The 13,770-nt window shown below is 40.3% G+C and overlaps 1 protein-coding gene across 1 annotated transcript; it reads right to left on the reverse strand.

Moving 5' to 3' along the window:
• Window positions 1-4,136: 4,136 nt before the first annotated feature.
• On the reverse strand, window positions 4,137-13,386 carry mxd3 (MAX dimerization protein 3). Its single transcript, XM_084332337.1, has 6 exons — window positions 13,210-13,386; window positions 11,060-11,168; window positions 9,909-9,938; window positions 9,334-9,448; window positions 7,881-8,046; window positions 4,137-5,598 (listed from the first exon to the last, which is right to left on the reverse strand). The coding sequence occupies exons 1-6, from the start codon at window positions 13,277-13,279 to the stop codon at window positions 5,480-5,482; spliced, it is 609 nt and encodes a 202-aa protein (XP_084188463.1). The 5' UTR covers window positions 13,280-13,386; the 3' UTR covers window positions 4,137-5,479.
• Window positions 13,387-13,770: the final 384 nt, after the last annotated feature.

A 13,770-nucleotide genomic window follows, 5' to 3' on the forward strand; every position in this document is an offset into this window, starting at 1 on the left:
AGCGTGATTCAAAGTCTGTTGTCACTGATTGTTGTAAAGTAGCAGGCGTCTGTCGAGAAGTAAATGGCTGCATTTCTATAGTTATTTTATCCAAAGCACTTTACAATTAGTTCCACACCCATTCACTCACACATTCACACACGGACAGCGGAGGCAACCATGCAAGGTGCCAACCTGCTCATCGGGAGCAATTAGGGGTTATGTGTCTTGCTCAAGGATACTTCGACACGCTGCCCGGGAGGAGCGGGAATCGAACCGGGAACCTCTGGATTACCAGACGACTGCTCTACCTCCCGAGCCGCTGTCGCCCCCACATTTATTGTCACCACACATAATATATATCCATTCCACACTTGTCTGTACTTACCTGCACATACTGTAGTCCTTTACTATATATATACCTGTATATATCCTACTCTTATATATCCTAGTTACGCTGCTGACCAGTATAATTACTACCATACTGTCTTTATACCTGTATCACTGTACATATTATTAGGGATGTCCCGAACACATTTTTTTGCTCCCGATCCGATCATGTGATTTTGAGTATCTACCGATACCGATCTTTCCCGATCCGATCAAAACATTTTCTTTTTTTCCCCCTCCCATCCCAATTTCTCACATTACATTCACCCTGAATGTTGACGTTATCCAGGTGAAAAGTTAACTTCATTCAAGCGAGGCATTGCAATCGGAGTAATCTAAAAACTCCGCCTCCAACCTGCTGCTTCATGAGAGCAATGGCGCCATCGTCTGTAAAGATCAGGTGACTGCAAGTTCTGCAACTAGTGGATGTCCCTCATCCTTGACATAAATCATTTGATGTATAATTAAATCAAAGGAAATGCGTTTGTTTTGGCAAAAATATTCTGCTCTGTGTGACAATAAATAAATTAATGATGATATGCAATTTTAAACCAAAACTAAGGCCTCAGTATGAGTTTAAGACGTGAACATGGTCATGTTTGTTGAATAAATAAAAGAAATCCAGATTTTTTTTCTTTTTCGATCCCGATCTTCTGAAAATCACGTGATCGGCCCCCGGATCGGGACATCCCTACATATTATACTACAACTCTGTACATACATCTGATTAGCACTACACTCAGTAGTACTAATTCGTATATTTTGTATCCAGTTTAACTTTAACTGTATATTGCTGTTGCACTTCACTGCTACATTTGCACTCTGGTTGGATGCCAAACTTATTTTTGTTGTACTGTACTTGTGCAGTGTATAATGACAATACATTTTAATCAAATCTAATCTAATCTATTTCTCATATATAATCACATAGCAACTGTGGGCTCTTCCATTGCCATATACAAAACAACGGCAGCTATGTTACAGGCAGCCATGTTTGAAGACAGAGAAATACACAAACATTCCTTGCAAGGCCTCTATTGACAGTTCCACAGGTGATCGCAGGTCAGGCTTCTCATCCATCTTTGTAAAAAGGAATGATTCTGTAGACAAATGAAAGCAACATTTCCAATTGATATTCATGGTTGTTAAAAGGGAACTTCACCAAAAACAATGCTGATTTATTTTGCACATAATCTCACACACATCCCAAAACTCTAAACAGTTTTGCACACATGAATGTAGTTTGACAGTTATTGATAAAAAAAATTTTTAATATGGCCACCAGTGAGATTATGTGCAAATTAACACTTTCAGTGCCACCACGAGTGCCACCACGAGTGCGCACGATTTAGTGCTTGAATGCCACCATCGGCGCCAATGTTAACGTTAATATCGCCTAATCTATGTTTTAAATTATGGCTATGTGTCTAATCTGCCCGTCGCTTATCAAAGAATCATTTTCCAGTCAGTGTTGTCAAGGCAGATTGGTTTTTTATCGCTTCATTTCCGTTTGAGAGCATTTTGAAAAGCACCCGTTTTGAGGTGAAAAACAGCCCATTCTGTGATAATCGCCTTTTACTGGAATATTCCAGAACGTTGATATTTGTCAGCCTATTTATGAATCGTTTTCAAATAAATGCTAGATGATCAATAGTATACGTGCACGCACGCACGTTCGAGGCGCGCGCTGATAATAGCTGCTTTCATTTCCTCGTGGATTTTACAGTGAAACAGCTGGAGCACATATCACAAAAAAGCTTATATCTTCATGAAAACGAGTCTGATTATCCTAACACTGATAACATAGATTCCTTACCTGACATCAGATGGTATCCAACTGGTATATTCTAAGTGTATAGATCTAACGTGTATACAGTAGAACTCATGATCCGCGGGGCTCAGAGCCCCCTGAATGAACTCTGGTACTCCGGCTGCATGGGTGAGAAGTGAAATGTGGACTGGAATATTTTTTTTCCCCCATCTATTTTCATTGAGTCCATTCCAAAATGGTGATTTACCGAAGAGACTTAGAAAGGATAGAGCTTTACACCTAACTGCACTTCCTTATCTTTTATTGTTATTTTATTCCTATTTTCTAATTCCCCCCCCCCCCCCCCCCCCCCCCCCTCCCTGTCCTGGTATGTATGGGTGTGAATGAGACCCCGGGGGGATGGGTGGGTAACTGGGGGAGGGAGAGGGGAACGAGGGACACAGCTGCAGAAGATCAAACTATTCAAGAACTACCACAACACTATAAGTAGGGGTGGGGGAAAGAGTGACATAATATCATTGATGACTTTCTTCCACAGCCACATCCGTGCTAGAGAGTTTTTCTTTGTGTTTTTAGTTTTTTCTTTATCTCTTTTTATCTAAAATAATTGTGCACAATGCAGCTGGGTCTGATTGATATTGTTGTTGTTTTTTGTTTTTCTTTCCCGGCAACATCTATGCTATGTGTTTGTATATTTTGCAGATGTGTTTGTCAACAACCTCGGTGTGGGGGGGATGGGGTGGGAATGAGGGAGGGGAAGGGGAAATGAGAGGGAAAAAAATAAAGATGGAAAATGTACAATATCTACAACTGTAAATGTTCAATATTTTTTTCCTGCAATAAAGAAATAAAAAAAAATAAAAAATTGTGATTGACCATCTGGGAGACGATAGGGGGCGCTTTTTTCACATCTGATCGCCGGCGGCCCTTGGGTAGGCTAGGGTAGGGGGTAGGCTAGGGTAGGCTCGCGTGATGCAATATGATTTCAGATCGCTAAAAAAAATTATAATAATAATTCCGAGAAATCTCGTGAGTGGCTTTCAACGTAACTATCGTAAACACGAGTTTAGCCGTGAGTGGCTCTCAAAGTGTTAATCAGTATTGTTTTTTCGTGAAGTACCCCTTTAATATAGCCCTAGTAAATTTAGGAAAAATTGTCTTCATCTTGTAATGGATTGTTTCAGGGTCACAAATTCACAAGGTACAGTTGAATAGTAAATTCTCAGGAATGGGAACAATGGCTTGAATCTGAAAAGAATATATTAATATTTTTTTCAAGCCTACGTACAATCTAAGAGGACGTTACCCTCACTGAATCTTGAGCAAATCCTGTGAACCTAAGATAAAGACCACATTCAACATTCATATCAGGTAAATTATTCGATTGACAGCACAGTAACATTTGAATTTTGACAGCCTACCTTGGGACTGATTTCATGAGTCTCATTTCCTAGATAAGAACAGAGAGCAGAGGTTTAACCCTTTCACTACCAAATGGTTAACCCCTTCACTGTGACAATACAGAAGGTTAACCCTTTCACTGCCCCACAACAAAGGGTTAACCTTCTGTAGTGTGATAGTGAAAGGGTTAACCTTCTGTAGTGTGGTAGTGAAAGGGTTAATGACAAGAACCTGCACCCTTGTCATACCTGCTGCCGGAGGCCAACTCCACTACTTGTACGTGGAAATATGACACACATTGCTAATAACAACACAAGGATTCAATGTCCCAGATGACATCACCGATTCACCGGTGGCCACATTCAAACTCATTTACTCTCAATAACTCAAACTAAATGAATATGTGCAAATCCTTTTGGTGAAGTGCCCCTTTAAGTTGATTAGTGGTTTATTTGTTTTCTGCATGCTGAATGAGTTCAAGTAGAAAAAAGTATTTTACAGATTTGTCGATTAAATCAACTTAGTTGACCAAGAATTTCTTTAGTGCCCGAGTATAAACGAATCAGAAAAGCCATAGTATTAAATATATAAAATATTTATTCATACAAAAGGCATACACTAGTATAAAAATGCTACATAATGACTGGGAAGAGGAGAGAGAAAGGTGAATGCATACATACTGTTGCAAGTAATAAGGCATCGTATATTTACAATCCTGAAGGCAAACTGCACCTCAGTATCAAACTGCACAGTAATTCTAATAGTATACAAATACTTGTAACACAGCAACGGTTGCAAGATTACAAGTAGACCATGTTTTAACCACTCCGATGATAATGTGGTCAATCTACTGCATGCATGATCACAAGGTTGATAAATGCATATTCAATGAAGTGCATAATTGTAATAATGAACACCTGAATAGATAGAAACATTCTTGTCCATATTAGCAATTATTAAAGAAGTTAAGTTAAATCATCAGTCCTGTGTGAGGAACAACTGCATTATTTCATTCATTTGTCCTTATCACAGGTATAAGTGTCAAATGTTTTCACCTAGTTACATACTAACGGTGTACAAATATGTCATAAGTATATGGTACAATGATTACCAGATATAAAATGTGCAAATATGACCAGTTTTTTTTCGTATTCACTGTTCAGAGTGATATACCCACAATGCTTTTGAAACAAAAGTAGTGCTGTGAGTTGATGTGTTTTGTGCAACAGAACAAAAAGAATAAAATACAAGACACCTATCATTGTTAGGTTAACAGAAAACAGAATACAAGCTACTGTATAAGTGCATGCCTTAGATCATGACATTGCATCATATTCCTGAAATATAAGCTTCTTAGTGCGGAAGAAAAGCTGTATATAATAGTAGACAAGACCAATTTTAAGGCATAATCCAATATAGAAATATTGAATAAAAAAATAAATACAAAATTAAAATAAAAACAGGTCTAGAAAAGCTTGATTATTAAAACAGGACTGGTATTATTTGAATGTTTGTGGTAAGTGGTAAAAAGTACGCCTCAACTCAGAACTTTGGAATAAAATGTCGTCACTTGATTCATTTCCGCAGAGATGATAATGCCAGTAATGTTTTTTTTCCCCCATCTTAGCTCAGTGATTTTAACTGGTAAATCAGTGCAAATGGACACTGCCCACCTGCGGGCCAAACATCACCCGTTAGCTTGTAGTCAGACTGTATGTTACATATTGTTAAAATGACGGTGTCCCCTTCTGTAGAGGTCCGCTGTACAGCACCTTTTTCTGCGCCGTATGCTCTTGTCCACCGCTTTTTGTCTTTTTATTTCTTTTTTGAACTTTTTTTGTTTGTTTGTTTGTTTTGTTTTGTTTTTATCTCTTTTTTGGAATGTATCCTCGTCTTCCTGTCCCTCCTGGTTAGCTCGGTGGGCGGAGCTCACTGCTGTCATAGCCAGGCTCTGTCAGGGCTGGAGTAACAGTGGTCCACATCAGTGTGGGCAATACTCAGTCCATCAGAGTCCACGCAATCAAACACGATGCTCTCCACGTCGACCTCCACGTCCTCTGCAAGGACACAAGAACAAACTCCTGTTAGCAGAGCTCAGGTATAAAGAGACCCGTCCATCTACATTCATTGCACACATCCACACGCACACAGTCACTTTAAACACTCACCTTTAACACTTTCAGTGCCCATGACGTCATAGCTCGTTTTATCAGCCCAATGCCTGAATGCCCACAACGTTTATTAGCGTTTAATTTTTTTATTAGCGATCTGATTTCATATTTCATCAACCGAGTCTCCCGTTGGTACAGCAGCTCCTCCAGCAGCTCAGAATGGAAAAAAGCGCCCCCTATCATCTATCCCTGTGTAACTGCAGGTCAGTCGCTTAGATATGTAGAGCTGGCAAGCTGTCTGCTCAACATGGAAGTCATCATGGGACGGGAATCAGCCTGGAATATATATTCACAGTAGCCAATACTCAATCAATAAGTGTGATCGATATTTGGAATGGCGATCAGGAATTGGAATGATCCTTTGGAGAACATCTGATCTGAGGTAAGGAATCTATTTTACCAGTCTTGGGATAATCAGAGTTGTATTCGCTGAGATCTCAGCGTTTGCCCTATGTGTGATGTGTCTGTGTGCGCGATCGCTGATGAGGAAATCAGATAATCGATTTTTCAGCTTGCGTATCTAGCGTGCATACGTACACATATACTATCGATAATCTAGCGTTTATTTGAAAACGATTCATAAATAGGCCGAAAAATTACAACATTTTTGTGTATTCTAGAATATTCCAGTAAACGTCTTTTATCATGGAATCTTTATATTTTTCTTGAAAACGAGGGCTTTTCAAAATGCTATAAAACGAAAAGGAACCGATAAAAAAACAATCCGCTTCGACAATGTTGACTGGAAAACGAGTCATTGATAAGCGACGGGCAGATTAGACACATAGCCATAATTTAAAACATAGATTAGGCGTTTTTAACGCTAACATTGAAGTGGATGGTGGGCATTCAACCCGTAAATCAAGGTTAAGCTTGGGCTCTGAAAGTGTTAACATTCCTTTTATACACTTTAAACACTACACCATATTTTTTTAATCTATTTATTACTAAAAGAGTTGCACTACATCCATACCTCATTTTTGCCTTTGAAAGGGTTTGCATATTGTATCATTTCTATAGTGTTTGGACTTTATTCTTTTTTACTGTATGAAGCACATTCTCAGGAGGCTCATACAGAACCAAGCATTTCACTGTAATGTACATGTGCGTTATATGTGACAAATAAAACACAACTTTGCATTTCATATACTTGTTGGGCTTTCAGGCATTTGGTACTTGCTGTTCATTTTGGATCCTGCTTATAGCTTTCAATATATAAATATTTAAGACCTCTCCAAAAATAATTTGTATGGCCTTTTATTAAATGTGAATTAGACTACCGTAAATCCTCTAATAGTAACCCCGGCTTGTATTTGTTTCAACTGTAGCGGATACCAGGCTTGTATTAGGAGGAGGCATGTATAAGAGAGAGGCCTATATTTCTAATTTTCAAACCGATCATAATGAATAAATCAACATTTTGTGTCAGTTTGAACCCGGTTCATTTATTGAAACCAAGTACTGTATGAAATACGGTAGTAAACAGTGCAATTACAGGTGGTCAAAAAAAGTAAAATAAAGTAAAATAGTGCAATCACAATACTGGTATAATAATAATAATAACTTCGTTTTATACAATTCTGAGGTAGGCTTACTCTCTTGGTAAACATTAACACCATACCATTATATGGTATTTACTGCACAGCCAGGCCAGCATATAACAACAATAACAAAATATATTGCCTATGGTAAATCCTTTGAGGGAAATACCGTAATTCCTCTAATATACATGAAACCCGGCTTGTATTAGGAGGCCGGCTTATAATTGCTTAGCTCAACAGCGCACCCGGTCATTAATGGAGACCCGGTTTTTAATTGAATACCGGTTACTATTAGAGGAATTACGGTATTTAAAATGTGCTATAGATAACATTCTGCCACTAGATGTCGCACTAGAGCACCAGCATATATCCAATCAGGTGCATTCCATGTGGGGAAATGGGAAGTAGGGAGAGTACATGCCTGCAACATGTATCTATACCACCTTTAAGGCCACCCTGAACACAGAATGTGTTGTCCCTCACTAAACACATACAGCTGTGTAAACAAAACTAAAAAGAAACACACAACTTGGCTTAAAATTGTGTTGTTAATACATCTTATTATGTTATTTCACAAGTGTCGATATTAAACGTTTCCCATGTCGCCCAGCCTTACTCCTACTGTACCTCTGTCAGAGTCAGATCTCTCGGAGGACATGGCGGACCCGAGACTGTCGTTCCTCATCCTCTCCGAGCCTCTCTGCAGCAGCTCCAGCCTCACCCGCAGCTCCCTCTGTTGCCACCTGAGGCGCCGCTTCATCAGCTCTGCACGCTCGTCCTGCTCCTGCAGCTTCTGATGAGAGACAACGCAGACGTTAAGAGAGAGGTCCGCACTAAGAGCTCATTCAAATCTAAATCGTAGTGGTGTTGGACTGGGGTTGCCCATGAGTAGAGAACCGGTTCGAGCCCCGGTCAAGGCTGCTGTCGGAAAGTGGTGTTGTTGTCCAGCAGGGGGCACTCTGTCCTCTGGACTCGTCAGTAACAATGCCCCTGTTACAGTGATAGGGACACCGTACAGCTGCGAGTGCCGTCCTTCGGGTGACACGCTAAACCGAGGTCCTGACTGAATTCGGTCGTTAAAGAACCCAGGACGCCTATCGTAAAGAGTAGGGGGTTCCCCGACGTTCCTGGCCAAATTCCCAATCAGGTCTCTAACATTAAGGCCACCTAATCATCCCTTCCCCTTAATTGGCTGATATCAATCCCTGTCTCCTGAGCCGTTCAGCCATTGTGTAGTGTGATGTGTGCCTGGTGCCAGTGTATGGCAGCCATTGAGCCTGCATAGCCCAAGGTTGGGTGCTACCAGTGGTGGTGAAGGAGGCAATTTCCCTAACCCTATGTTGTAAAGCGATTTGAGTCTGAGAAAAGCGCTATATAAATGTAATGAATTATTAATGAATTAAAGGGAAAAAACAGTGCAGCGTTCCGCGAGAAAGTAGAACTGGAGTCAACTTTTGCCAGACGCAAGCCCCTCCCCGCGCTGGCCAATCGATCACAGCGGAAGACAGGGGATTAAAAAGCTCACAGCATGATGTGACGTCACACAAATGGCCCATCCGTACCAACACACCACCCTGCTGCGAGGTGCTGCATTGCATGGCATCTGCAGGTTTCAACAAGTAAAATGCAAGACTTTTTAATACCACTTAAGAGTCAAATCTAATACCAATTTTACAACCATACTAGCAAAAGAAAAACAACACATAGTGGCATTTGCATGCCAATTTTTATTCTCGCGCATTCCATACAAGCTCTCGCGAGACGCACCAACTTTTTTAATACAAAAACATTTCATATATTTCATATTATTTCACAGAGTAGTTCAGTAGAAAGCTATCTGGCTGCACGTTAGCCTAGCTTAGCACAATGAATGGAAGCGGACATGACCGGTTAGCCTTCGGGAGAGGTGTTAGTTGGACAATGCGTAGGCTAACCGGTCATGTCCGCTTCCATTCATTGTGCTAAGCTAAGCTTCTTGTCTCCCTCTCTCTCTCTCTCTCTGGAGAAGACGGTAATCTAATTTCCTAAAACGTTGGCGTGTTCCTTTAATGTATGACGTTGTGCGTTGTGTACTTTCTACCTTGATGTGGAGCTCTGCACGTCTGAGCAGGTTGAGGGTGGTGTTCCTCATGGAGTCGGATGACAGAGGAACCTGCAGCTTGAGCTGCTCCAGGCAGTGTCTCAGCTGAGCTCGTCTGCAAAACACAAACAATTGACACTGTGAAGCCATGTGTGAAAAGGGCTTCATGTTGCAGCAGTAAGTGTTGTCACAGAGGGATAACGTACAAAAAAAACGTCTGCCATATTACTCCCATACCCGACACATGAAACTGTCCACAAGCCTAGCTATAGACCACACATCATTTTGCTAGTTGTGATCTTTAGCTAACCTACAGTACATGTAGTGCATTCTATGGAAATAACTTAGGAATTGTTGCCAGTAAACATTCATTAATTATTTATTTATTTATTTACTCAGTTTATTTGATCAGGGACAGTGCATATCAATCAACAGTTATACATTTATAAATGAATAAAAATGAAAAACTAAATATTACAACGTTAGCAGGGTTGCTAGTTTTCAGTCGTAGTCCCTGGACTAGATGTTTAAGCCAGAAAAGAAACGGAAACATAGAAGGACATTAAAGCAATTACCTGTTCTTTTCCAGCTCATTGTGAACTGACCTGCAATTGAAAAGACAATTAAATTACATAATGTACAAAGATTTGCTTGGAAATGTTTACTGCTTAGTAATGAAGGCTAGTGAGGCAATAACCAAAAGAAATAAGAAAACAAAATGTCAAGTTTCAAAACCACAACAGAGTATATTGAATTTCAGTTGATAGTTTTCCCTTCATTTGACACCCGTCACTGGAGGGAAAGGTTTGGACAGCCGAAAATTCGCATTTGAGCGGAGATGCCACCTTTCACATTGACACGCTCTGATTCATAACCGAAAACAGGAAAAGATAAAACGGATTTCATAGGGCCTTAAATTCACTCTGAAAATCTGCTCCGCTCTGATAAACGTACTCTTTGGTCAGAGCGTCCAGTGTGCCACTGTCTCTGAGCCCTCAGAATTTTCGAACAACTTGAGTGCGCTCGCTCTGACACTGGTTGTAAATAGTTAGGAGTGTTGTATGTACCTCCCTGTATTGTAAATAGTTCATATGTGTTGTCACTACTGTATGTATAATTGTAAATTTGCGAGACAAGTGTCAAGTGAAGAATAATATAAGCAACTGAAAAAAAATAATATGTCAAAGTACTAATTTTTTTTTGTTTGATCCACTTTTTCCTCCCATTTTCCATATTTTCTCCCATCCCAATTTCGTATCATCCAATTCAACCCTCCCCTGTCACGAACGCTGTTTCTTGCCTCCCACAAGCTGGCTGCAATGTGGACTAAGTCATACATAGCACAAGTCCCCTCCGGTACTTGAGGTAACAGCAGTCGCATCTTTTCACCTGCGCAGCTCGATCTCTCAGTGGCGAGGAGTAACGCATGGGAGGCTCACGCTGCCCCCGACACTTCCTGATTCTACTGCGCAGGCGCACCAACCGACCTGTAGGAGTCGCTGTCCACAACGCCCGATCTCCACCCATCAGTTTCCCACCCCCTAATACTGCCAATGTGTATTAGTACGGACGACCAGCTAAACTGAAAGCAATGTGGAGCGCTGGGCTCGAACAGACGAGCCCAGCATCTCTGCATTCGTGGCGAGTGCCTTGCCCACTACGCCACGTAGCCGCCCCATGTCAAAGTACTCCTTTAAGTTCTCCGTTATTCAATGTAATTAATTACCTATTGCCTCCAGCAGATAACTTTTTGTTCTTCTGTCTGCTTTTCCTGTCCGAATCCTCTGGATTGAAAGAGTTGAAAGGCAGCACTGAAGCATATCCGTGCTCCGCTTCTGTGGGGGGGGGGGGGGGGGGGGGGGAGATGCAAAAGCACTTTGGTTAAAGGGACACTTCCCCCGAAAAACAAGAGATTTATTTTTGCACATAATCTCACACATATCCCAACTGGCTCTAAACTGTTTGGCGCACATTCATTCCCTATCTATCCACATAATTTCATTGAGCTGTAATTAACACAACACAAGGATTCAATGTCCTTTGAGGACATCACAGAAGTAGATATTCAAACTCCCACTCCCATGCACAGAGAGTTGCACAACATTCCACTGTCAAACTTTTTATTTTTTTTTATTTGCCACATCGAAGCAATACGATCATACAGTTTTCATACAAAATCATAAAATACAGTTCTAAAGTAGTAAATTAACTGGTAACATATTGAATAAATAATATATTATTGTTTCCCCTCACATTTGTTGTCTCTTTTATAAATAAGAACCGGAAATTAGTTGAAAAAGATTAAATAATTTGATTTCCCAGTTGTTTATTGACTGTGTCCATGTAAACGATGACCATAAAGATATGGTGTCCTTAGCAGAAAAGACATAGCACTGTACAGTCCGTTTACTTTTCTGTTAATAACTACATCACTGCATAACTCATATGTTCATACAAGCTTAATTTATGGTTATCAGTGATACTCTGTCTGTATACACCCAATTCAACGTTATAGGAGCATTTTCTTTAAAAAAAAAGAAAAATTTGGTTGCGCTTGCAGATTTGGTAGTAACATTACTAACATTGGCCCTCTTGGGCAGAGGTGTCTCGGAGAATGAATGAATGAATGAAAACTTTATTAACAGATTGCAGAATGGGTACAGTACAGTACGGCTCAATACATACAATTGTTAAGGGGATGCAGACCAGAGAAAGACTTTCGTCTTGTTTACATCAGGGTCCCCCATTTTCAATTCATCGTAACATATATGACATACATGACATACAGATAGACAGTAGGCCTACTGCTACATCTATACATTTATGACATACCAGATTTGCAATTACAGTACTGTTTGTGATACAAAAAGAGTCCAGAAAGAAAAGAGTATATACATTAGGCGTAGAAACTGTACATTGGATTGGAGGCTGTGACATACAGGCGTACTATTGATTCATTGATTGATTGAACACTTTATTAACATATTGCAGAATGGGTACAGTACAGTACAGCTCAGTATACAATTGTTAAGGGGATGCAGACCAGAGAAAGACTTTCGTCTTGTTTACTAGAGACAGCTCTGCATAAGAGTGTGATTGAAACTCATTATCACGCAACAACTGTCAAACTAAATGAATGTGTGCAAAACAGTTTAGAGCCTTGGAATATGTGTGAGATGATGTGCAAAATGAATCTTACGTTCTTTTTTTTGGTGCAGTGCCTGTGTGTTATTTTATACAACAAACATCTAAATCAGCCCAAACGCAAAATCGTATTACAGGCATTAGTAACGTTATTTAAAAGAAAAAAAGAAAAAGGAAGAAGTAATCTATCACATTGGAAAACAGTATCCTTCACTATCAACATTACAATTGGTGAACACCCTTTTCAGGTGTTGGCGCCATCAGACATCATCCGTTTCTGCAAAACTACTTCTAGCCTTGCAAACACAACTACCATTGTTAAGTAAACTGCACATTACAACACGGTCAGACTCAAGCATACAATATAGTATTTTTTTTTTATTTGATTACTTGCATTCATTCTTTGGTCGGCGCGTACTGCTACATCGTTCATAACAACACTACTAGCTCGTCTACATTTTCAAACGGGACCAGACTTGGCGCCTTTGAGCAACAATGATGTGAGCGATATGTAGGTCAGTGAGTCAAATACGAGAGAGATCGGCTTTTAAAACTGGTTTTCTCGATGGTGAATCGGTCATTTAGTGAATAAACAGCCCACGTTATTTATTCGTCTGTGTGTTAGCATGCATGTTTGCATTTGATTCATTGTGCATATTTGCTTTTTTTTTTTTACGCTAATCAATTTCCTTCCTCATAGAAGAAGAATGACAGCTGACAGACGATCGTTACCTCGTTCTCTTCTCTCCAAAAACTCCGCGGCTTGGAGAAGCACCTGGATGTTGCAGAAGTTGGCTTCCATTGTAAAATTGTTCTGAATTATATGAGCGATAAATTCAGAAACACAACTCTCTAGTCACAATAACAACAGCGTCGGAGTAAACGCTACGTTTGCAGTTCAACCAACGAACGAAGCCCAACAACACAGCGCCGCGCTGCCCGTTACGTAAAAAACACGTAACCTAGCCCCCGTTACGTAAAGACCACGTCGCCTAGCCCCCGTTACGTAAACACCACGTCGCCTAGCCCCCGTTACGTAAAGACCACGTCGCCTAGCCCCCGTTACGTAAACACCACGTCGCCTAGCCCCCCTCCCTCCGCTCCTGCCACTCCCTCCTCTTCGTCTTGTTTTCCAAAGTCCCATAATGATATAATAACAACAACAGCGTGCCTTTATTTTTTATTTGATTATTATCAGATTTTTTAGTCACAACTTTTTCAATGAGCACCAAAAAGTGAATTGCTTGTTTATTACAGAAATATTTGCACTACTACATCCATACCAATTTTTTT

Source organism: Notolepis coatsorum (genome assembly GCF_963971535.1).
Source record: "Notolepis coatsorum genome assembly, chromosome: 16".
In the NCBI taxonomy this organism is placed as follows: Eukaryota; Metazoa; Chordata; class Actinopteri; order Aulopiformes; family Paralepididae; genus Notolepis; species Notolepis coatsorum.

Excerpts from the sequence above, each read along its gene's own strand:
- mxd3 (XM_084332337.1), bottom strand. The coding sequence starts at position 13,279 with ATGGAAGCCAACTTCTGCAACATCCAGGTGCTTCTCCAAGCCGCGGAG. Across the intron at positions 11,169-13,209 it reads TTTGGAGAGAAGAGAACGAG|AAGCGGAGCACGGATATGCT; the intron begins GTAACGATCGTC and ends CCCCCCCCACAG. Across the intron at positions 9,449-9,908 it reads AATGAGCTGGAAAAGAACAG|ACGAGCTCAGCTGAGACACT; the intron begins GTAATTGCTTTA and ends TGTGTTTTGCAG.